Here is a 24,217-nt window from a genome sequence, read left to right as displayed (position 1 = left end):
GCAAAGTAAAGTGATGGTAGTAACCTCCTCCCCATCCAAACACATACCCCTTTCCTTTGCTTCATACCCAGTTGTCTAAAAATGCTGTCCCCATAATGGAATGGATTTTGGCTACAGATTAATCAGTCTTGGTGTTTTATTTTTAAAGCTGTGTCTGGATAGCTTCACTACTTCTGCTGTGTCCCGACTCCTGCCACAAAGCTGTATACATCTCACAAAGATGTGTACCTCTTACAAGATCCCAGGACCCTTCCTTCACCAGCTTTGGAAGATTCCTGTGTGCTGTGTTGTGTGGCATATGCCTTGTATTGTGTGGTTAAAGCTGAGTTGCTTTATAATTGCTCAGCTGTTGCACTTCTAAGGAACTCCTGACTAAACTAAACATTAGTTTTCTTTGGCTAGTATAGTAGGAAGCTGATGATGATGTTCACTTGTGGTGCACTTATGCATAAATATGATAATGAGGCCAAGTTCCTTATCCTCACTGCATGGTTGTCAGCTACACCACGCTAAGTGCATCGTGCACAGCAAATAAAACATCTGGGCATTCAGGCAACAAAGGTTCTATAGCCCACAGATACTGTGCTGATTGAGCCACAGTATCTGGACTTTACATCTTTGAAGACCAACAAAGTTTTATTCTTGGTCTAAGCTTTCAAGTGCACTAAAGAATAGAGTCAGGACAAGTCCAAAGTGCCTTGATGGCATATAACTTGCACAGATAAAGAATTGATGCCTGTCTTGTTGAAAGGGTTAGCATTTATAGCATAGTGTTTTAAGGAACAATGACTTGTGTAAGAAGCTAGGAGTCCAAGAAAAGTTAAGCATGTTTAATTCTCCTTTGAAATCAGTGGGGTTTAGTAGTGCTCATTCAGTAAGCCCCAAGTTGTTTCACATACTTAGTAAAAGAACATTACAGAGTTCAGCGGGGGTCTTCAAAAGTAAAGAAACTCTACAATCATTTCTCTTTTGGGTTTCAGGTGCAAACGGATCCCTCCGGCCTCTACATTGCAACCAGTTGCTCCGATAAGAACCTTTCTATATTTGATTTCTACTCAGGGGAGTGTGTGGCCACAATGTATGGGCACTCAGGTAAACTGCAGAACTTTTTGGTGAACATTAGCTGGAAAATCTCAGCTTCCATTTTTTTCGTAGGAAAAAATGAGTCTAACGTATTCAAGTGGCTTCAGTGGGCTTAGGGTGCAACTGCTTAAGTCTGCACTAGAAATGAATAGAGCTATTGGTATTTCTGCATTTTGAAAAATTAGCAAGGGAAACATGAAATGCTTGTGCACACATTTCAGTCAAGTGATAGATTTAATGTGAGCAGGAATTTTGTGCTTGATACTTAAAGCTATTAAAATATAGCTTAACAGGAGATTTTGTACCAAGGGAAGAGCCATTTATATGGCATGGCATGTTGTTAAGAGCTGCCTTATGACATCACCGCACTGTAACATGTAAAGGTATAGGCCCTATGTGTCTGAGAGGGCTAGTAGGTCCTTTTCCACACAGTCATTGATTTTATTCTTGGTCTCACTGATAAGTATTGTTAGATTGTCATTTATGGTTACTGATTTCTCTGTACTGTTCCCGTTCCTTTATGTTTTATGTGAACCATCCTGAGCCTCAGGGGAGGTGGGATATAAATGTAAATAAATATGTACATTCGCAGGTGTTGACATGAGAAGGACAATAGAGGCATTTAGGACCCTGCTATCCAGAGTTATAGGGTGCCATAGCATGACTGAATAGGGCTGAGGAACTCCAAAGTACTTATGGAATATTTCAGGAAGTGTTTTGCTTGTTCTGATCTTTTCCAGAGATTGTAACTGGGATGATGTTCACCAATGACTGTAAACACTTGATCTCTGTCTCAGGTGACAGGTAATCAAATGAAGTTTACTATGTAATTTTTTTTCATCATTTGAATGGATCAGCAGTTTGGGGGTATCTTAAAACTAATACCGTATTTGCCGGTGTATAAGACGACTGGGCATATAAGACGACCCCCCAACATTTCCACTCAAAATATAGAATTTGTTACATTACGTTACAGTACTATGGGCCACTATGGGCAGCTATGTCTATCCCAACTGAAGTGCACCCGATGTATAGGACGACCCCCCCACTTGGAGGCATGTTTTTCAGGGGGGAAAAGTAGTCTTATACGCCAGCAAATACTGTACTTTTGTTTGGTATGCAAATTTTAAAGTCGAGAGGCAGAGTTGGATTAACTATGGGGCTGAGTTCTCTACAGTCTGAAATCTCACCCACACTAGTAATCAGCAGAGTTGCTATTGCTCACATTTTAAAACATCTGTGCCTCTGATTGGCTTGAAGCTAGCCACATTTATAGGAATGGAGGAGAAAAATAAATTTTTGAAAATTTAAGAATGAAAAGACAAAGGAAAAAACACGTTGATTTTCCCCAAAGATTTTCTTTTGTCAAAAACCTTCTTGAAAATGTAAGCCATTTTTTGACAGCATTACCTCATTATCTTTTAAACGTTAACAGCAGATTAACAGGTCCTTGGTTGAGGCTTGTGCTAAGAACAACATGCCCCTCCTCAGGCTTGGTTTACTATTCCATCTACACCCCCACCTCTAGAGAGGTCTGCTTCTGGGACTAGAGAAGTTTGGTCACCACTCTTGTGGCTTGTAGGAGGTCTTTTGGCATCAGGGCTAAATGGGGTTTTATATAGGGGCTTTTATGTTTGTAAGCTGCTGCAAGCCTTTGGAAAGCAGCAGGATATAAGTTCAAAACAATAACAACAATAATTTTATTCCAAGTAACAATTCTTATGCACTGTGCCTATCTAATTTCTCCTCTGTTCACTATCTTAAAATGAATGTATTAGGCTACCTTATACTGAGTCAGATGAACCTTTATAGCTGAGTATTGGCTATTCACTGGTAGTATCCCTCTTCCTGACACCTCTTACATGAACTCCTTTAAATGGAGGTGTCAGAAAACAAATCTGGGACCTTCTGTTGGCAAACCATGTGCCCTGCAGTTGTTTCATATTTTTTCTCCATAGCTTGGATTCTTAAATGAAAGTTTCTGTCTTCTGAAGCACTTCTGTCTAAACTCTGCCAAACTGAGGTGTTTGACACTTCAGGAATTGCACATCTCAGTGCAAGCATGAAAGCAGTGGGCAGTCCTTGACCTCCATAACCCAGGCTAGCCCCAGCAGACCAAATTTCAGAAGGTGGCCCTGATGAGAATTTGGATGGGAGACCACCAAGGAAGTCCAGGGTTACTACACAGAGGGAGGCAATGGCATATCTCCTCTGAACATCTCTCACTTGAAAGCCATATGGGGTTTGCCATAAGTGGGGTGCAACTTGATGGTAAAAAAAAGAAGAGAAAGAAGCCAATGGATCCTATTGAGGGTAGAGAACATTTTTGATTGGGTCTACAGGATTTGATACCATGGAGAAAACAGAAACTGTCAGGAGAGCTAATCTTCTGAAGGAAGAGATGGCTGGAATAGCTTGAGGACTTGGGTAAAGCAGATATAATTATGTATTTCTTGCATCCAGCTGTATTTTCATCTGGCGGTTGAGTTCTGAGATGACCATCAACATGCGGCAGCGACTGGCTGACATGAAACAAAGAGGGAAGCAAGCAGAGAAAGCAACGCTGGGCAAAGCAGCTGGGCTCATCAGGTAGGAGCTGGTGGTGCTGCTCTTTGGACAATTTTTATTAATAACAGGCACCCTTTATCTGTTCACTAGGTTTCTAAACTAAGAGTCTTTCTGCACGTCATAAATTTAGCGTCACACTTACCTTGTGAAGACGCTATATTCCGGCCTCTCCATATAACATCGCCAACATCCAGCATCTGGGCAGTAACCGGCCAGCCACATCCCCCATTTTAAAGTGCTAGTTGGGGAATCGCATAAAGTGGATTCCCCAACCAGCAGGCCACCAGCCGAAGAAATGTGTGGAGGCGAAGAAACACTACCTCTGCCTCCAATGTCCTGCCCTTGCACCATCCTTCTCCTTTCTTCCGGGGGACAGGAAGTGCTTTTTAAAAATCTTCACCTGGAGCAATGAATAAGGCAGACAAGCATGCAGACAATGCCAGAAATAACTTTCTCCCGAAGTTTGAACACAAAGCATGCCTCTCTAAAGTCCCCCCACCCAAAAAAACCCAGGAACGAGATTAATTTTTAAAAGTATCAAAAGTTGAGATTCCATAAGGGCTGGTGTTCAAAAAGTGTATTTAAATGGAGAAGTATTAATTTTTAAAAATTGTGGTCATTGTGTGATCTTTAAAACATGGAGAAAGGGGATTGGCTGCCTGGCTTGATTGACAGGCGGAATAGAGTCGTGTATAAACCGCATTGCTCTCTTCTGCCATTTCCAGCAGCACTTGTGGAGGGTAAGAAGCACGAAAAGGTGGCAGTCTGGAGCAAGATTGCAAAAAGGTGCAGATTGGCCACTACAATGTCTGGAAATGCCCTAGGTTTCCAATAAAAAATTCTCAATATAATATATTTAGATTAGATATATTTATATTAGTTGGTGGGTCTCCAACATTATACCCAAGGACACTGTGATGTTAACACTTTCCAGATGCCCACCAACTGTTTTTAGAATTTGGGGGGGGCAGGTGGGGGTTTTGCTCATGGCTCATTGGGGTTTCTGATTGGTCATTGAAGATCTGATTGGCTTTGCAGATTTTTAAAAAGTCCTTTCAGCAGCAGTTGCTGGCACAGCTTTTCACTGTGTGACTGAAACTAAGCTGTGTGCATGCAAGAAAATATTTTTAAACAATTAGTTCATCTTAAAAGGCATACTGTATAACATTTCAGGCAGCTGGTCTGTTTAAAAGTTACTAGTAGAGTTATGCTTGACCTCACTCCCTAAGGCATTACGGTTGGCTACGCCTCCTGCAGCAGCCATTTCATGGACGCACTCACCACTCTGTCTCAGAATTCCAAAGGTGCCAGCAACCTGAAAAAGTTTGGAGACCCCTATTGACACTATATATAAAGAAAACAACAATAAATAATAGAAAAAATGTAGCTCTTTCATACAGTAAAAATATCTTCAAAATTAATTTGTTGTAAATGCTGTAATCTTTTTTTTTTCCCGTAAAAAGAAAGCAGGCCCAAAGTTTTGGCATATCTTTACAGTGATCATTCGAGTGAAAAGGTCCCATCACTAGAAAGGCTCTGCTTCACACACTGCCAGGTACTTTGGCTGGACAATAGAAGAGGTGTGAGCTAGAGCCTCTCTTGATGACCTGAGCCAGTGGGGAAATTCAGACAGAAATAGTGCTTGGGGTTACTGTGAAGCAAAGAAGGGTCACTACATCTTTGGGGATAAAGTACTGTGTGGATTGCCATGAACACTAAAGATCTTTTGGGTCTTATTTTATGTTGTTGCTTTCATCCCACTCCTGTCTGTCTCTTTGTCTTTTACTCTACCAACAATTATTTTCCTTTTTTTTGTTCTGGGGCTGGCTTCAAAAAAAGTCATTTGCCCAAATGATCTCTTGTGCGGAGCAGGGCAAGTTCATACATGATTTATTGATACAGGAGAACATCTGTAGTTACATTAGCCAGGCTTAACATCATTGGTACACATGGTGCTACTTCCGCTACCAAGTTTACAATGAGCCTCGCTTGGCATGTCAGCCCCACCCTTTGTATTGTGCCACTTTTGTTTGTGCTGCTGGGAATCAGGCTGACCCCACTCAGCTGGCAGATCAGGCAGAGATCAGTGGATTTCCCAAATCACCCTGTGGTGTGTCCACATCTCTTTGATGGAGCCCAGCCCTGAACCTCAAAGCTGTGCCTGAACTAGGGATGTGCAATTTCTTATTTTTCTTTTTTTAAGTATAATTTGGTTTGGGTCTACTGGACCTGAAAATGTTTTGGTATTTTTAAAAAATCCCTGTTCCAAATTCTAGTATGATAGACCCGACAAGAAAAATACTGTTTTGTGTTTTGTTTTTTAAAAAAGGATAGCAGATTGTTCTTGGCAGCACAGCAACTTCTGGGGTTGGCAGCTCAGTTTAAACTGGACTGCAGGAGAAGCCAGCACTAAGCCAAGCCAGTGGGAACAATCTGCTCTGGCACAGCTGATAGGCTGTCTTCTGCAGTCCCTGCATGGGGAACCTGACCCCTGGAACAACATGCCCACCACAAGCAGACCTGTTGGGGATAGCTTCTCCTGCATTGCGGTTTAAGCCCCAATGCAGTCCTTTTAAAGAGACTGCAGCAGAAGTTTGACAGACAGCTGAAAGGTGGGAGTAATGTGCTCCCATCTCTCCACTGCTTTTGGATCTACTGGTAATTCCCAAATATATGGGGGATTTTCCCAGGGTTCTCCCCCTGATTTTCCCATGAAAACCTAGGTACATTCGAGAAGCCAAAATATACCTCCAAATAAGGAATTTGGGGGTTATATTTTCGGCTTAGGTAGATCTGAATGTGGCAAGTCAATATGTGGATTATGATGGTACTTCCTAAAGGATTATATACCCCAGGTTTCGTCTGTTTGTTTTGAGCTATAATGCAACAGAAAGTATTTTGATACACTAATTTACGGAGTTAAGGAGTTAAATTGACGAAGAGTGCTTGCACTCGAAAGCTCACGCCCTGAATAAATCTTTGTTGGTCTTAAAGGTGCTACTGGACTCTGATTTTATTAAGGTTACCATTTGCCTTTGTATAATTATAGCCCTTTTAAGAATAGAATGCAGAATCCTAGTTTGTGATGTTTCTTTTTCTTGCTAGGAAAGGCTTTTCCTTGTCTGCTAAGAAAACACAGGCTGTGCTGGGCTTGTGGTTTGCTTTTTAAGAAGAGGTACCAGAGCTGACTGGAAGCTGCATCATTTCAGTTGGAAGCCCTTCCCCAGGAAGGCTGGGTTCGATTAAGGGAGAGCACTCTGTGCATACTTACAAATGCCCTCCTCTGGGCCTGAGGCTTGGCACTTGCATTTTCTGGGCTAAGCCTCTGTGAGTCACTGTTGCAATTAAATCCTAACCTAAACTCCTGTAATATCCAGTCCTGCTGTGCCTCAGCATAGAGCTATGGAGAAGGCTTTCCAAGCCAAAAATGCTGAAGTGGTGGCTCTGAATGCTTTTTATAGCCAACTCTTCACCATTTCAGCAGCTGCAAAGCTTTGCCTTCTTTGAGGCGCTGTCTGCATGAGGCACTCTTGGTTTCAGTCAGCTTTGTGAAGCTCCTTTGTGACCTGCCTCTGCTTTGGGCGTTGAGTCTGTAGCATACCAAGCTCAGCTGATTGTTGGCAAACACGTTTGGTGACCTCTTTGCAAAGCTGGAGGCTGTCTGTTTGGCCAGCTTTAAAAGGTTTGTTTTCTACCCTGGCCCTTGGCTTATGAGCACAGATCTGAGAAGGCAGCCTTTTTGCAAGGATGTCAGACGCTGTCGCAGCATCGCTTTAAGAAGTTAAGGAACGTGGGGACTTTGTGTAAGATACTTACGATTGCTTGCCTGATGAATGCGCATTCCTGTTTAGCTGACATTCAGATGGAGTTGTGTGGCTGCTTGATATTTGTAAGGCTGCCATTCTCTTGCTTAGGCCACACTTTTAAAGGCTCTAACAGTTGTAGTCTGCTCTTCTTATTCCCTTGTTTAAACTAGGTGAATGTTGATGAACAGGCAATATTTTCAAAAGCCAGTGGATGAATTAACAAAATGCAAATTGATTGTGGAAGAGCATGACTCTGGAGGGTGTCTTTTCTTTTTGTCTTTTTCTCTCTTCAGTCTGGGAGCCTGGCATGCAAAAGGGATTAAGAGCATTTTGGCAAGTGGGAGAACTGTGAAATTATGTACTGCATGTCATGGCTTGGCATTTCATACTGACCTGGTTTAGATGCAGTTTGCCTGTTCATATGTCCTGTCAAATGGATTGCAGCAAGCCAGGAAGTAGAAGAGTAGGGTACAGGGAAGGGGGGGAGGGGCGTTGAGGACTGTGCAGTTTACAGCACAACGTTGTCAGGTGCCTAACGTCTAAGGCAGTGGTCCCCAACCTTTTTATCACTGGGGACTGGTCAACGCTTGACAATTATACTGAGGTCAGGGGGGGAGTCTTTTGCCAAGGGACGTCGCCACTGCCGCCTGAGCCCCTGCTCCACTCGCTTTCCCGCCAGTGCCCCTGACTTCCCGCCGCCTGCTGGGGGGCGCTGCCAGCAGCAGCTGTGCAGTGCCACACCGAGGGGAAGCCCCAGCCATGGCGGCCGCTGGAGAGCACCAAAGGTGAACCGGTGGCAGAGTGGCAGGGCAGCCCCCGAGGCAGCAGCCAGGGAGGAGGATGAGGAGGAGCCACGGCCCGGTACCAACTGATCCACAGACCAGTACTGGTCTCTGGACTGGGGGTTAAGGACCACTGGTCTAAGGGATCCCCTGTGTTGCCACACTTTTTGAGCTCATCATCTCCTTAGACTCTTTCTACATTTTATGTAACAACATTTCCTTGACAATACATATGATTATTTCAAAAAAGTTTTCTTCAGTCTATACTGGTTGGTTGATATTTTTAAAATGCTACATTGTTTTATGTTAAACAGTTTTTGTTTTTTGCTAGTAGATTGGAGGAAAAAATAATGGGAGTTCTTTACTCTGCTCTGGTTCGGCCTCCCTTGGAGTACAGTGTTCAGTTTTGGGTACCCCACTTGAAGAGGGATGTAGACAAACTGGAGTGTGACCAGAGGAGGGCAACAAAGATGGTGAGGGGCTTGGAGACCAAGACGTATGAAGAAAGGTTGGAGGAGCTTGGTTTGTTTAGCCTGGCGAGGAGATGACTGAGAAGGGGATCTGATAACCATCTTCAAATATTTAAAAGGCTGCCATATAGAGGATGGAGGAGAATTGTTCTCTTTTGCCTGCGAGCTGCGGCCCAAAGCCACCTTAAGCGGCCTGGCCAGGGGAAGGGACCCTTTCAGGGCCTGTTCTTAGGAATGGGCTTTGAAGCTAGTTATTCCATGATTCTATGATTCTGTGAACAAAGCACTGGGAATTTTCAGACCAACATGTGCTTAATTTTTAAAATACATTCCACTTCCTTCCTTTCCTGGTAGCTTCATTCAGACTTGGAATAGCATTTCTTCTTGTCCCCAAGCCCGAAAGAATGACTTGTATTGATCTCCATGTCCAAAGGAGTTCCATGGGTATCCCTGCAGTTAGGGAGAGACAGACCTAGTCATCATCATATAAAATAATGAATGTTAATGAAGTTGCTCTTTCAAATGCATCCTTTTCGGAGAGATGTCAGGACTGCTTTCAATGCCCTTAATGTAGGAAGTTGCCTGCAAAGCAGCCTTTGTGAGTCCAAAGGAAAGCTTATGCTTCTGGCACAAGACAGGATCAAGAACCTGTACTCTGTTTAACGTGACATGTTTAATTAAATTTAATGATTTTAAACATGAAAGCATTTAAAATTGTGACTAGAATTCATTACACCAGAGAACAAGCTTTGCTGTAGGTTGATAAAGTTTCTTCCCTTATATAGCCCTACTGGTTCACATGGAAAGCTACTGTTCTCCAGCCGTAATGGCACTTCCAGTTAGCAACTGCCATAGATCTGTTTTCCTGTCAATGCATTTGGAACCACCTCGAGCCGGCTGGCCAGGAGTGGCAGTATATAATTTCCATAATAAATAAAACAAATTAATTAAAAGAACAGAATCCTGTCTAACTCTTGCATCTTGGGAGGTGAATCATCTGAGGCTAAGCCTGCTGCTTCTTTTCCTCCTGGCCTGTGTGAGGTTACTTGGGGAACCTCTGCATTGTTTCTTTACCACTCTTAAACCTCTCATTGGTCATTCCAGAATTGCATAAGTAGTGCTTTGCTGGTTTCAAGATTTCCTCTCAAGAAGTCTTTGCTTTGTTTTAACATATTTGTTGGTAAACCCGGAAAGATTTGCACTTCTTTCCCCACAACCTTGAGTGGTGATTCCCTTTAGTTCTTTAGTATTGTATAAGATCATGGAAATGGAGTGTTGCTGATGGATTAATTGTGACTCATTTTTTGGAAAATGGGTGATCCTTAGCTGATGTAGTTATTACTTTTGCTGAAAGGGGAAAATGTATGTCCTGCTTGTGAAAGTTTATGCTTGGGGCTCATGCCTGGAATGCCTGTCTTATCCATTTTGATTAAGTATCTATCTCAAGTATGTTAAGAATGCTGTTATTGTGTCTGGCTGTTGGCAGTGCAATGTGACACTAACTGATAGTTCCTACGTTTTGCAAACATGTTCAGAATGCAAGTTTTAATAGATAATTAATCTGTTTTTTGCTCTTGCCAAAACAAGAAACTTCCTCTATATAGCACAGCACAACTTGTAAGTTTGCAGTAGTGAGCCACCTAAGATAAGGAAAATGGGTTAGTGAAAATGTCCAAGGGCACAATTTAGCCCTTTTTAAATCCAATTGATTTTAGTGGGAGAGATCTAAGTATCTTTGAAACCAATGGATCACTCTAGCTCTTAATTTTTCCTAAATCTTGTTTCCAAAAGTATTTCCATTTAAAAGGTCAAATAATAAGTATCTGTACTATTAAGCTGTGGTGTATACACTGAACCTGTTGTCAATGTACCTATGAAGGTGAGCAGCAGGGTTCTCTCACCTCCTCCTTCACCCTTCCACACCGTTCTAAACAATAGTGTGGTTTGATCATGGACTAGTTATACTCTGTATGTTATGGCTTGTAGAGTGTCCTGTGTGCTATTTTTTGGGCATTGTGCTTCCTACACTTCCATCTGACCATCCCTAGCTATTGGAAGGCATTTCTTTTGGCGTGGTTCAGTACTTTCCCCAATGTTGCGTTGCTGAGTGGATTCTGAGGAACAGCTTATTCAGATACACTGTTTCCTTGTGGATCTGGTACAAATGAAACATTGGCTCATATCCTCTTTGTGTGCTGGAGGCCTCTCTGAGAGATGTCTGGATTCAGCCAGTAGTTGCTTTGGGTACTTCTGCTGCTTTCCTGAGTTTTTTGCTGGTGCATACTGATTTTGGCTCAACACTGGCTTCAGCAAAATATACATGAGGATGGAATTTGAGGGTGGTATGAGTGTGATTTATGTTGTTATGAGTGTGATTTATGTGTGATTTATGTTGCGGCATCAGATTATTTGAAATACAGTCAGATTATTGCTGAGACTGAGAGGTGCTCTGTACCAGACTGGGTTGGATGGATCTTGGCATTTACCAAACATTTGATACATATAATTCTCAACGTTTTCTCCTAGACATGAGTCTGCCTCTGTCCTCTCATCTGCACCAGCACTCTCGTCAGATAGCGACAAAGATGGTGAAGATGAAGGGAATGATGAAGATGAGCTGCATGGTCTGCACTCTTTCCCAATGCAAAACAACTCCAAGACTGGAAGGAATTCAGGTACAAAGGGGGAAATGGAATTTATTTTAAAAAAGAGAAGGAGAATGAGATATTTCTAAACACAAGCGTGCAAGAAAATGACAGTAATGGTAGAAGAAAAATGAGATTTCAAAGCTAAAAGGATCAATCAGTTCTTCAATCAGTTGTGAAATTGAGCCAGTAGTAATTTTTCATGCACCCAAAATCAGAGACTTGCAGAGAAACAATACCATACATAAATGCAACATTTTTGAAATGTAATGTAGAAAAGACAGAAACTTATTCTTGACCTTATGGATTCACCATCTAAACCCCTCACTATGTACATTTCAAAACTAGGAACAGTAGAATAGAATCATAGAATCATAGAGTTGGAAGGGGCCATACAGGCCATCTAGTCCAACCCCCTGCTCAACGCAGGATTAGCCCTAATCATCCTAAAGCATTCAAGAAAGGTGTGTATCCAACCTTTGCTTGAAGACTGCCAGTGAGGGGGAGCTCACCACCTCCTTAGGCAGCCTATTCCACTGCTGAACTACTCTGACTGTGAAAAACTTTTTCCTGATATCTAGCCTATATCGTTGTACTTGAAGTTTAAACCCATTACTGCGTGTCCTCTGCAGCCAACAGAAACAGCATCCTGCCCTCCTCCAAGTGACAACCTTTCAAATACTTAAAGAGGGCTATCATGTCCCCTCTCAACCTCTTTTTCTCCAGTCTGAACATTCCCAAGTCCCTCAAACTATCTTCATAGGGCTTGGTCCCTTGGCCCCAGATCATCTTCGTCACTCTCCTCTGTACCCTTTCAATTTTATCTACGTCCTTCTTGAAGTGAGGCCTCCAGAACTGCACACAGTACTCCAAGTGTGGTCTGACCAGTGCCGTATACAATGGGACTATGACATCTTGTGATTTTGATGTGATGCCTCTGTTGATACAGCCCAAAATGGCATTTGCCTTTTTTACCGCTGCATCACACTGCCTGCTCATGTTTAGTTTACAATCCACAAGTACTCCAAGGTCTCGTTCACACACAGTGTTACCTAGAAGCGTATCCCCCATCCAGTAGGCATGCTTTTCATTTTTCTGACCCAGATGCAGAACTTTACACTTATCTTTAAAAATAGTGTACATCTTTACATAACTACAAAATACCCTTTTATTTACAAAGCATAAATAAAAGACAGAACACATTTTGACAGTCATCTTTTTTCAGTGGTCATAAAATAAACAGGAACATATGGATAAAGCACAACCAATAATTCAAAGAATGTATAATAAAGGGTCATGACTTTCCTATATTAAATATGAGAACATAAAGGATTTTTTAAAAAATTATATATATTTCATAGAATCATAGAATCATAGAGTTGGAAGGGGCCATACAGGCCATCTAGTCCAACCCCCTGCTCAACGCAGGATTAGCCCTAAATGAGTAACAAGCAAATCAAATTAATTACTAGCCTCATCCTAGAAGCATTATATATTGTGAACCAAGTTGCCTCAACAGGAGAAAAAAACTGCCAAACCTCTATGTATAATATCCTGCAAACATCATTCAGTACAATTAAATACCAAACATCATCACATAATAAAATGAAAGGATAGTTCTTCAGTGAGTTGTCAAATGGAATCATTAGTAATTTCTCTAAGCCATCTGAAAGAATACTACAAAGAAATTTTTGTGTGCATAGGGGAGATCCTTTTGTTTTTAAAATTTGTTGATTGGAATACCTATGGATATATTTTTTTCTCTATAGATTCAGATCTTTCTCTTTCAAGAAGCTTATCACAGTGGGAAATAAGGAGGGTGAGTTTTCAGTGCATTTCTTTTACAAATGTAAAGACAACTGATGCAGGCATGTGTGTGATGTGTCAGTGTAGGAGGGTTCCCTTCCCCCCCTATAATTTGGCAGTTTCTAAATGCTATGACTTACATAGAATCTAGGATTGCTGCATCCTGTTGCTTCAAGTGCCCCAATGTTATCTAAAATGTAAAGCTGGGCCACCCGTTGAGGGGCTTTCTATGCCCTTTGGAGAAACTGCTGTTCTTGAATGCTTATTAACAGTGAGGGATGCATATTATGAGATAGGCTTGTATGCTTCAGATCAGAATATATCTGTAAGTCTTTTGAATCAGTAGCACCTCAACTCCATGCCATGATTGTTCAGTAGGTGTAAATAGGCTCTATTAGTAATCTGTAGTGGCATACATGGGCGGGGGGAGTTTATTGGGGAGTTAAGAAAACAATCGTGCCTTTATCTGGTGTTTAAAAAAATTACCATTATATGACTTGTGGTTTGTTTGGTTCTATTATCACAGTCAGGCATTACGAGAGATTTTTTAGCTCAATTAATGGCTGACGTAACATTCTCTGTTACGTCAGCCATTAATTGAGCTAAAAAATCTCTCGTAATGCCTGACTGTGATAATAGAACCAAACAAAGAGCCTCTTGTGGTGCAGAGTGGTAAGGCAGCCGTCTGACAGCTTTGCCCATGAGGCTGGAAGTTCAATCCCAGCAGCCGGCTCAAGGTTGACTCAGCCTTCCATCCTTCCGAGGTCGGTAAAATGAGTACCCAGCTTGCTGGGGGGTAAACGGTAATGACTGGGGAAGGCACTGGCAAACCACCCCGTATTGAGTCTGCCAAGAAAACACTAGAGGGCGTCACCCCAAGGGTCAGACATGACTCGGTGCTTGCACAGGGGATACCTTTACCTTTACCTTTAACATTCTCTGAAATTAATGAAACACTTGCTTACAATTGGAACAAACAGACTCCCAGTTCTTGGAGCCAACTACACATAGCATAGGATTACATAACCCTCCTCCCTAATAGATTTAAAATAAATAAATAAAAAGCAATCATCTCAGTGGAAGACAGATGGGAGTGAAGGATGGTATAACCCTTTCATGCCCAGGTGTGTTTCTGCATAAAACTGTGGCTTTCCTCCCCAGCGCCAAAACCAGTTGAGTTTGATTGTTTAGTGGCAGGAAAGCAAAAGACTAAATCCATTTCTGCATCCATTCTTCCACTTGCAAGCATAACTTACTTAAGACTGCTTTTAGTAAATGAGCAAAAAGCATGGAATTCCATGTCAGGCCACTGGGGTGGTAATTCAATATCTGGGCTTGCCACTTCATACTCTGAACAGAATGCTCTTCTGAAAATCTTGAACACAGAAAACTAGTTGTGATAATATGTTGATAATATTTCATCAGTCGCTTTCTGTTATCATGTCTTGTCCCCCAGTATTTATGTTCAAAATCTTTTGCTGATCCTGCCCCCACTCTGCAACAAGTGCTTTTTAGATTATTTCCATTTCTCTGATCGCATTATCTCCCATTTATGAAATATCTCTAGGCAAAAGACATTGCGGCAATCCAGTGTTCAGAGAGTACTATGAGCAAGGCACCTCGGCAACGCGGGCGTTGGTCCCAGCCAACCAGCAGCCTAGAGATGACAGTAAAATCTATGCTTGATTTACGCCAGCTGGAGTCCTACTCAGTCTCCCGGTCTCCTAGCCGAGACTCCATGTCCCAGGCCAGCAATGGAGATGACCAAGAAGAGCATGCTGAGATCCCTCTGCGTGTTAATAATGTAAGAGCTGTTCTTCGTAATGGAAGTGTCTACCAGTTGTCCCATGGGAGAAATGGGGTTCTACAATGAAGTTGATGACATCTTTGAATTCCAGTGAATTGAGCTGAATTGGGATATGCTCAGGTTACCTGGACTGTGTGAACATAAAATATTTGTGTGTTTACTTCATTACCTGCCTTTCTCCCCTATGTGGTCTCTAAGTTGCTGACCATTGTTCTCTTTCCCTACCTTTTATCTGCACACAAGTCCTACAAGACAGGTTTAGGTTGAACATGTGCTTGGCCCAAGATCCCCCAGCAAGCTTTTATGCTAGAATGGGGATTTGAACATGGGTCGCCCAGATTCTAGTCTGACGCACAGGCCATTACACCATACTGGCTGGCATGTGTAATGGGAAAGAGATGCTGCTTCTTTGTTTCTATATGTTTTTTTGTGTGTAGCAGTGTGATTGTCATGGCAGATAACTTATTACTGGTCAGTAGTGATCCTCTAATGTCTCTCCCCGATAGGGTTGCCAGCTCCAGGTTGGGAAATTCCTGGAGATTTGGGGGGGGGGAGTCTAGAGAGGACAGGACCTCAGCAGGGTATAATGCCATAACGGTCACCTTTCAGTGCAGCCACTTTCTCTAGGGGAACGGATCACTTTTGTTTGGAGATCAGTTGTAATTCTACCTGGAGGCTAGCAACCATACTGTCAAATAATATTCCTAGGAATAGATTTTCCAATAATGAGTGCAAAGCCTTGTAAAATTCTTTGCTCAAGCAGTGATGAGTAATCACATTTCTGCACTTATTTCCCAGATTGGAGGCTATACATCTCCTCAGGAGAATCCACCCTGTGTCCGACCTCAAGTTATTCGGCTTTTATCCTGTGAGGACGGGATTTTCCCCCAGGAACTGGAGCCCTCTGAGAGCGAGGAATGTGTGATCTATCCAGAACAAGATGAGATTCACCCTACAGATATTAGCAGGTCAAATATGAATTCCTTTCTGTGACTTACGTTTGAGGTATTCAGTTTGTCTTTTAACTTTGAGTTGAGGGCGTTCATTGAAGTAATATGATGCAGGCTATGCTGAGATCAGTTGTGATGATTTTACAGATGCTGGCCTGGCCAGTTTCTAGTGTGGTGAGCTGGTGCCCATTTAAATAATCTTTATCACTAAAATTGTGCATATGAATAGTCACTGCCAGGTTTCTCCTTGAATTAATATCTTGTGAAATTCTTTCCCTTTCATATCGTCAGTTTTGCTCCTTCATCTTTATCTGGCTTGACATTTATTGATTCAAAAAAATACTAGTCTAGTAATAACATGATTTGAAGTAGTGAATAGACTGTGAAGGGTTAATTCTTCAGCGAGCCAGGGAGCCTTGATTGACAGAAATCTCTAAGAGGCTTACAGTCGCCTACCCTTCCCTCTCCCCACAACAGACACCCTGTGAGGGAGGTGAGGCTGAGAGAGCCCTGATATTACTGCTCGGTCAGAACAGCTTTATCAGTGCTGTGGCGAGCCCAACGTCACCCAGCTGGCTGCATGTGGAGGAGGAGCGGGAAATCATACCCAGCTCACCAGATTAGAAGTCTGCGCTCCTAACCACTACACCAAGCTGGCTCTCTGATTTAGATCAAAATTCTTTACTGAGTAACGTTAGAAATATGACCCCTAATTTCACCTTACCTTACCCTTCTAAGTTGAATAAAACATTTTGTTAATTTGGGATATTAAAATGCCTCACCATTTTGGTTTAAGTTAATGGGCCTTCCCCTCAAGTTCATGGGCTGAGCCAACATTCAAAATATACTGTGACCGAGTGGGACAGCTAGATTTCTCCAGGAAAGAAACAAACAGATAACTATCGTGGATCAGTCACAAAGGGAAAGAAAAATGAGAGAAAATCTTACCTCTGAGGGAGGGGTTGGACGGGGACGCCATATGTGGCAAAAAGGATTGAAGAAATGAAGGAAACTTGTTCCTTTTCTCCCCTGCCTTTGTCTGTCCATCTCAAGTTTACACAATTTAATGTTCCTTTCCCTGTTTTTCCTTCCCTGACCTTAACTTCACTTGTGGCTGTTTTATCTCCTTGCTTTGCACAGTATATGTATATGTGTGTGTGTATGTATACATACATACATATATGTTATGTCTGCCACTCTGCAGAAACTATTATGTTCTGTATTTAATGTCTTAGTCTGTGAATGGCACAAACTGTGAACTCATGGTGGAATTAGAAAATGGGGAAAGGAGGGTCTTTTGGCTGGTGTTCAGAAGTATAATCAGCACAGAATTTTTAAGTAGTTGGAACCGCAGTTGAGGCAAATATACCCACCATTAATTGCCATAGTTCTTGATTCAGCTATAATGATTAGGATTAAAACTTCTACCAAGTTTTGGATGAAACCAAATGTCTTTGTTTATAGCCATAACTCGGCAGGAAACCATTGGCTGTACTTGGAAAAACATACCCTGTTGCTGAAGCAGGGAAGGGAAGGAGAGTGGCCCAAGGCTTGTGTCATGGCAATGTTCTGAGATGTTTCCATTTAGTGAAAAGTGATGTCTCCAACAATTGGCTGAATTTTCTGTAAAGGATACAGTACAGTGTTGCCAAATGGCATGTATCTACACAAGGGTTTACGCCTTGTGTAGATACATGCCATTGGTACAGTTGTGGCTCTTGAGGTCTGATTTAAGATAAATACCATTGATTGGGGAGAGAGCTGTATAGAAGTTATGTATCTTTCAGCTTATTTGAATGCAGTGTTGGAAGATTTTAGATATAACTTCATTGGCCTTTGAATGTGGACAAGGCAGAAATGGTCCAACTGGACCCAAAGGACACTTTATATTATTCAAAGTGGAAGAAATAGTCCAAATATCACTGTCCAAGCTCTATGAAATGCAAAAAAGTCGTTGCATAAATGGTGAAAAAGTTAGACTTGGAAAAAAAGGTTATCCTTTTGTCATGGTTGTAAGATGATTCTCATCTCTAAGAGTTGAATTCTGTATTGTAAAAGTACACAAGTCAAGTACCTGTTCAAATTCTGTATTCCTGCCTCTCTCTCGCAGTGAGTTCCAGGTAAAGGCATTCCCCCATGGGAAGTTAGGTAGAGGCTACCACAGCAATGGATGCCCAGATAAACACAGCCCTGACAGTGCCTGCTCTGTGGACTATAGCAGTAGCCGACTATCAAGTCCAAATGAAGGTGAATGAGTTAAAAAAATTATTTAAAACATTTCTGTACTTTTTTTTCCTGGTGGGAGCACAACAATTTACAATAGAACACAAACCAGTAAGCCAAACAACCATCTTGAAACAATAAAAAACAGTATTTTTCCATTACCACTAAGGTAAAGGTAAAGGTATCCCCTGTGCAAGCACTGGGTCATGTGTGACCCTTGGGGTGACGCCCTCTAGCGTTTTCATGGCAGACTCAATATGGGGTGGTTTGCCAGTGCCTTCCCCAGTCATTACCGTTTACCCCCCCCCCCCAGCAAGCTGGGTACTCATTTTACTGACTTCGGAAGGATGGAAGGCTGAGTCAACCTTGAGCCGGCTGCTGGGATCGAACTCCCAGCCTCATGGGCAAAGCTTTCAGACGGCTGCCTTACCACTCCTGCACCACAAGAGGCTCATTACCACTAATCATCTTTAAATGCTGCACTGTTCAACTCAGATTTACACAGTCTCCTGAAATACATGGAGGTAGATGCACCTTTCTCTGAGGCAGACCTCTAAATATCAGTGGAAGCCTATAGTATAAGAGCATGAGGCCAAGCAGTGGCAGTTCTAATATGTGTATAATATAAGAGATGGAAGAACAGAGGGAAGAGCTTTGAAGGTGAAAGCTGGCTCTTGTTTTGAACTTGGAACCAAATGGGCAGCAAATGTTAATGATTTCAAAATGGAAGCAATCGTGTAGGAAGATCCTTTACAATTGGAGGAAATCTGATCACACATGATCAAATTTGGAGGATAGTAGATCCACCTGAATAATTGGGCTGCAGTGTTTGGAACCAGTTGAAGTTCCAACGTTATTTTCAAGGGCAGCTCCATTCACAGCGTGGTATAATACTCTAGCCTCAAGGCTATGAAGAAGAGAGAATTTCTATGCTAGATAAAGTGGGGGTATTTTAAACAACAACATTATTTTTTTAACAAAAGAGTTGAATGTACTCCTAAGATGTTGGTGTTTTTAAGAGAGAGACTCATCAAAAGTGGGCAGCACAGTCCCCACATCAACATTGCCAACCTGCATTACCTTTGTCTTATCTAGATTTATCTTCAGATTGTACACTTAGGCCTATTACGCACAGGCGTTTCCCCTCACTTTTACTCTGCATGTTCATCAGGTTTTCTTTTTTCTGAATTGATTTTCCTCCCTTCAGTGCTCAGTTTATTTTCTGGTTGCTGTTTCCCTGGGTTTTCAAAGAGTGCTTTTATACTGATTTCCCCTTGTTTTACTAACAAACTGAAGATAATTCAAAAGTGTACAGATTTGCTCAGATTTCCTCCTGCCCTTTTGCCGCCCCTCCCATATTGAGGTTGTTCTGCCCACTCTGCACCTTTTGCCATCCTCCTCCTTCATTGGTATACAAATTCCATTTCCCCCTCATTTAATTTTTTAATTTTTTTTGGACAAGTGGAATGGATCCAGCTATGTAGAATTATCGCTCATCTTAGATCTCTAAGTAAAAGAAATAAACCAATGGGGAGAAGTTTAAAAGGAGCTGCATGAGGTTTAGTTTTCTGCTGATGTTGACTTGAAAGGGAGATTGGAGAGGAAGGAGGCAAATGGGAGCATTCCCAATTTTTTTAAAAAAAGGATTTCAGCACTGTGTACAAACAAATTAAAGGGGAGGATCATTTAATGAAACTTACATGTGATGTAAAGGGAGAGAGAAAGACATTAGGATAGAAAGTCTAAAGCTTCTTTTGAAAATGTTTTTCCTTTAATGCTTTAGTGAACAAAATTGGTATGGAGGGGGAACCATTTTGGCAGTCCCGGGAAGCCTAACATTAAAATGGCAACTGAGTCGCATGGATGTTCAATGAACCACTGAATTTAAGAATTATTGGGGACCAATCCATTTGGAGGACAGAGTACAATCTACACAGGACAGGCTTTAAAATACTACCAAGATCGTCACCAGTGTGCAGGATCAAATTAGAGAATAACAGAGACAACTAAACATTTACAAGGAAGGGAAGGAAATTAGTGTTATTATGAGGCTGCACTATGGCATCATTGAAAATACCTCCCTCAATTTTTTCAGTTTAGTAGCACAAGACTAAAAAAGATCTCTAGAGCTTCTGCCAGAGTATTCCTCCCCCATATAAATTGCAGTCTTGTGTAAAATGTGGAGTTGCAGCCACATGGACATACGTTACCAACAATCACAACTTGCATCACTAGTGTCAGTGGGTTCTACTGCGCATTCCATTCCTCCATATTATGAGATCATATGACGCTTTCCCATTTTTCACAGTGGCTGATAACACAGCAGAAAATCCTTTCATGCTTTGCATCGGCTTGTCAGTTTTAAAAAAATCTTGTTAATTTCGACATTAGGTTCCCCCCTTTACATGAGTTCCTTTCTGCTTTCTTTCATTCAGTGAACTAATGCTAAAATGCCTGAGCAAAACCAATGAGGATTTAAATGGAAGATGCTTGCTGGACACTACTGCATAGCTGCGATAGGGCAGTTATTTAACAATTTAAAAAATAAACTTTGGACATTACTCCCCACACCTCATAAGTGATGTTCTACCTGGATTTTAGAAAAGTGCGTTTTAAAGTTTTTAGCTACAGAATAAATACACTGGAAGAAAAATAATAGTCCATAAGGTGGGCATAGATTAAAGGTTTACTGCTTTGAAAATCTGCAGTAAGATGTGCACACTGGGACAATCATAGAATTTGAGTATTGGCCTAGGGTAGAGATGATTCCCCTCATAGGCGTATTCAAAGAGAGCTAAGTGTCATTGACATATTAATGGCACCAAACTCCAAAACTCGGTGATCTTTTCTCTCCTTTAGGCACCAGGCCAAAACATTTTTTTTTACCCACAGTTAACTTGAGGGAATCTTTTAAAGCTATTTTGACAGTTTGTTTCTAATCTGAGGACCAGTGCATAAATATCAAGCAAAACCAAGACAAAAGTATTACTTTTACTAGTATAAGTTGTTGTGTGTTTAACATGTAGCATTTTTTACTTCAGATTCTGAGAGCACAGAACCTCTTAGCATTGATGGTACCTCAGACTTGGATGAGCAAGTGGAAGGAGAGGGAGAAGATGAAGAGGAAGATGTGGGCACCGGACAGCGAGGGGGAGAAGTCCCCAGGACACCAGATCAGGAGAAGTTTCTCAAGCAACATTTTGAAACTCTGGCCAGTAATGGTGAAAAGGGTACATTTGGAAAGCAGTGGAAGACACTGTCTGAAATATTGTTGTACATCATTGCCACTATATATTTGCATAGACCATTCTTGTCTCTAGTTTTTGTGACCTACACTTGGCAACTGTGGAACCAAATACCTGTAGTAGGATTACTGTAAAGTGAGGCAGATAGCTCTGCAGGCTAGTAGGTAACAAGGAATGGAGCCTGTCTAAAATTAGTTCTGTTTGGCTTGCTGAAATGGCTCCTCCCCACCCCCATTTACTGATATGGAAAAACTTTATAGCCTTGACCTACATGTTTGTGTGGACACTTAAATGGCAATCTGTCAACTCCCTCGTTGAAGAAGTGAGCACAGAAATCACAGGAATGTGGCTGAGGGTTATAGGCATTCAGAAGCAACAAATTGAAATAATGGGTTCAATGAGTTTCCAAAAGATTCTGAAATTCTTAGCACTTCATATTTAGATACCAACTGATACTGCAGATGTAAATATGGCATGGTAAATATGGCTATTCAACAGTTTGATAGGTCATATCTAGACTTTTGCTTGAGAAAATAACAAAAACTTATCATTATATATTATTCGGTTCAAAGTAAACATCCTCCATGTGAAAATGTGTTAAATTGATATTTTTGTAACATTATAAGTCATAATTCTTGAAGTCTAGAAACTGGGAAGGAACAGGATCCATGTTAGTATGAGTAAACTCTAATGAATTCTACTTAGAGAGGCACCAGACAGGAAGCCTCCAAAACAGCTCAAGATATTGTATCCAATTGAAAGAAGCAATCCCAGTAATTAGTACAAGTTATCAAACACACTTGGTGATCTAAACTAAGATCGGGAAAACCAAAATCTCTTTCATTAAATGGGAGCTGTATCCTTTTTAAAGCAATTAAAAGTATTAAAGAACATCCTGTAAATTTTAGAAATAAGTTACAAATTTTAGAAATATATCTAAAAGGTATATGAAAAGAAATTGCACATAAGACATATATAAGAAACATTTTAAGATTGCCAGTCTGTCCAATTTCAAAGGTATATCACCAACCAGCTGTTAAAATTTAGCATTATCATGTGCTAAGTATCTTTTGGGAATTAATACATTAAGATTAGTAATAACATAAGGGCAGTACTGAAAATATCCATCAGCAAATATACTGCCTACGGGGAGTGGCAGGAAATAAATCTAATTAATAATAAGAAATAATAATAATACTCCGTGATATTGTCTCCCAATGACATCAATTCAGGTTTCAGCCAGTTAATCAAATAACTAGACAAATCAGAGTGATTGATAATTTTTAATTAGGACATGAATGGAAGACTGAAGTTCCAGGATAAACAATAAAAGACCATATGCAGATAGAATAAGTTTAAATTCCAGCGAGTTATGTACAAAGCTATTAATATTATTATTATTATGCCTTATTGCATAAACATGTGCTTTTAAGTATAAGTAAAATAAATAAAAAAGAGGGCAATCTTGTCTAGTACCCACCTCAACAGGAATGGTTTAGAAAAGATGCTATTAGTGACAACCCCTAGACCTGGGAAATGAATAAAGAATTCTAATCCATTTCAAAAATATATGAGAAAAAACAAATTCAGTCAATGTAGCAAAAATAAGTTCCCACCGCGGATATTTTGTTGAAGGCCTTTTCAGCATCAAGTGAAAGGATGGTAACTTGATCAGATCTCTTCCTATTTAAAGCAATCAAATCAATAACTAACCTAAGATTATCGGAGCCTTTCCTATTTCACATAACTTCTAAATGTACCAAGGTTGTTATAGTCTTTTGCAGTCTCTTAGCAAGATGATAGCCTGAGAAGATATACAATGCTAAAGTGAGCATCGTTTACTAAAATCCCCCCATCTCAGAATGCTATGTCCTCTTGCCTAATACTTGCATGTTTTCTCCTTGAATTCATAGGTGGGTCATGTAGGGCCCTGGAACGAACAGAAAACAGTATTTCTTCTCGCTTTTTGTCCCAGTCTCCAGCTCTCAGGTATCATTCCACTTTTGTTGCTGGGCTACAAGGCCACGTCAGATTTTCTCTGGTTTAGGTATGGAAGCCTCTTTTCTTGGGGCCAAACTAAATGTTGCAGGCTTTAAAGACCTGTGTCCCTCACAACCACGCAAGAGCTGCTGGGAATGGCTGCTTCTTTTTTAAAAAAAAAAGATCTCAAAAGGGCTTGGAATAGTGATGCAGAGGAACTCCTTCCCCCAGCCACTTTCTTGTGTGAAAACTGTGCTGAGGGAAGAGCTGTTTCCCTGATTTTGCTGCACCAGGTTTGCAGATATTCCATAAGGAGCATCAAAATCATTGAAATGACTCCTCTTGTGTTGTTTTTGTCCAGGAAATAGCTGTGGGTTGGGGGAGCAGGAGCCCCCCCTCCACAGTGTATTTGGACTCTTATTTTCTTAAGACGCCATTCCCCACAGTTGCTGTGTTGCCACAGGGAACACAAGTTGCAGTTACAACCTTTATTTTGGCCCTCAGGCTTCCATATTTGCTTTGGTGCATTGAAACAAAGAGACTATCCAGAGTTCTTTATTATGACTACCTGGGTTTGAACAGGGTGACTTTCATTATTCCAGCCAGTTTCACAGCTGTATAAGTAAAACCATTTTGAAAAGGCTGAGAAATTTCCCTTTGGTCATCTGATTTGCTCTTTACCATTTATGCCCTTTAGTTTTGCATTTCATTCAACCTGGACAGTGAAAACTATCCTATTGAGTTTAATTTTCTTTACATTAACAAGTTCTATTACGTGCCAAACACTGAATGAGAATTTTTTTACACGGGGTTTGATTAATTAATTTGGCTGGCAGCCACCTAGGTGGGAGA

General features: G+C 41.2%; 1 protein-coding gene across 6 annotated transcripts in view; it reads left to right on the top strand.

The window, feature by feature from the left end:
- Positions 1-24,217, top strand: part of MAPKBP1 (mitogen-activated protein kinase binding protein 1) — a 141,292-nt gene that overhangs the window by 105,194 nt on the left and 11,881 nt on the right. For all 6 annotated transcript variants that reach the window (XM_077322791.1, XM_077322794.1, XM_077322789.1 and 3 more), the window contains 10 exons: positions 981-1,092; positions 1,824-1,887; positions 3,547-3,672; positions 11,236-11,384; positions 13,124-13,173; positions 14,728-14,964; positions 15,766-15,935; positions 18,028-18,164; positions 21,182-21,370; positions 23,299-23,374. In XM_077322791.1, the coding sequence (XP_077178906.1) occupies positions 981-1,092; positions 1,824-1,887; positions 3,547-3,672; positions 11,236-11,384; positions 13,124-13,173; positions 14,728-14,964; positions 15,766-15,935; positions 18,028-18,164; positions 21,182-21,370; positions 23,299-23,374 (1,310 nt within the window). The remainder of the gene's footprint in view (positions 1-980; positions 1,093-1,823; positions 1,888-3,546; positions 3,673-11,235; positions 11,385-13,123; positions 13,174-14,727; positions 14,965-15,765; positions 15,936-18,027; positions 18,165-21,181; positions 21,371-23,298; positions 23,375-24,217) is intronic.

The sequence above is a fragment of the Paroedura picta genome, chromosome 2 (genome assembly GCF_049243985.1).
Source record: "Paroedura picta isolate Pp20150507F chromosome 2, Ppicta_v3.0, whole genome shotgun sequence".
NCBI classification, from domain to species: Eukaryota; Metazoa; Chordata; class Lepidosauria; order Squamata; family Gekkonidae; genus Paroedura; species Paroedura picta.
This window is presented reverse-complemented; position numbering and strand designations above follow the sequence as displayed.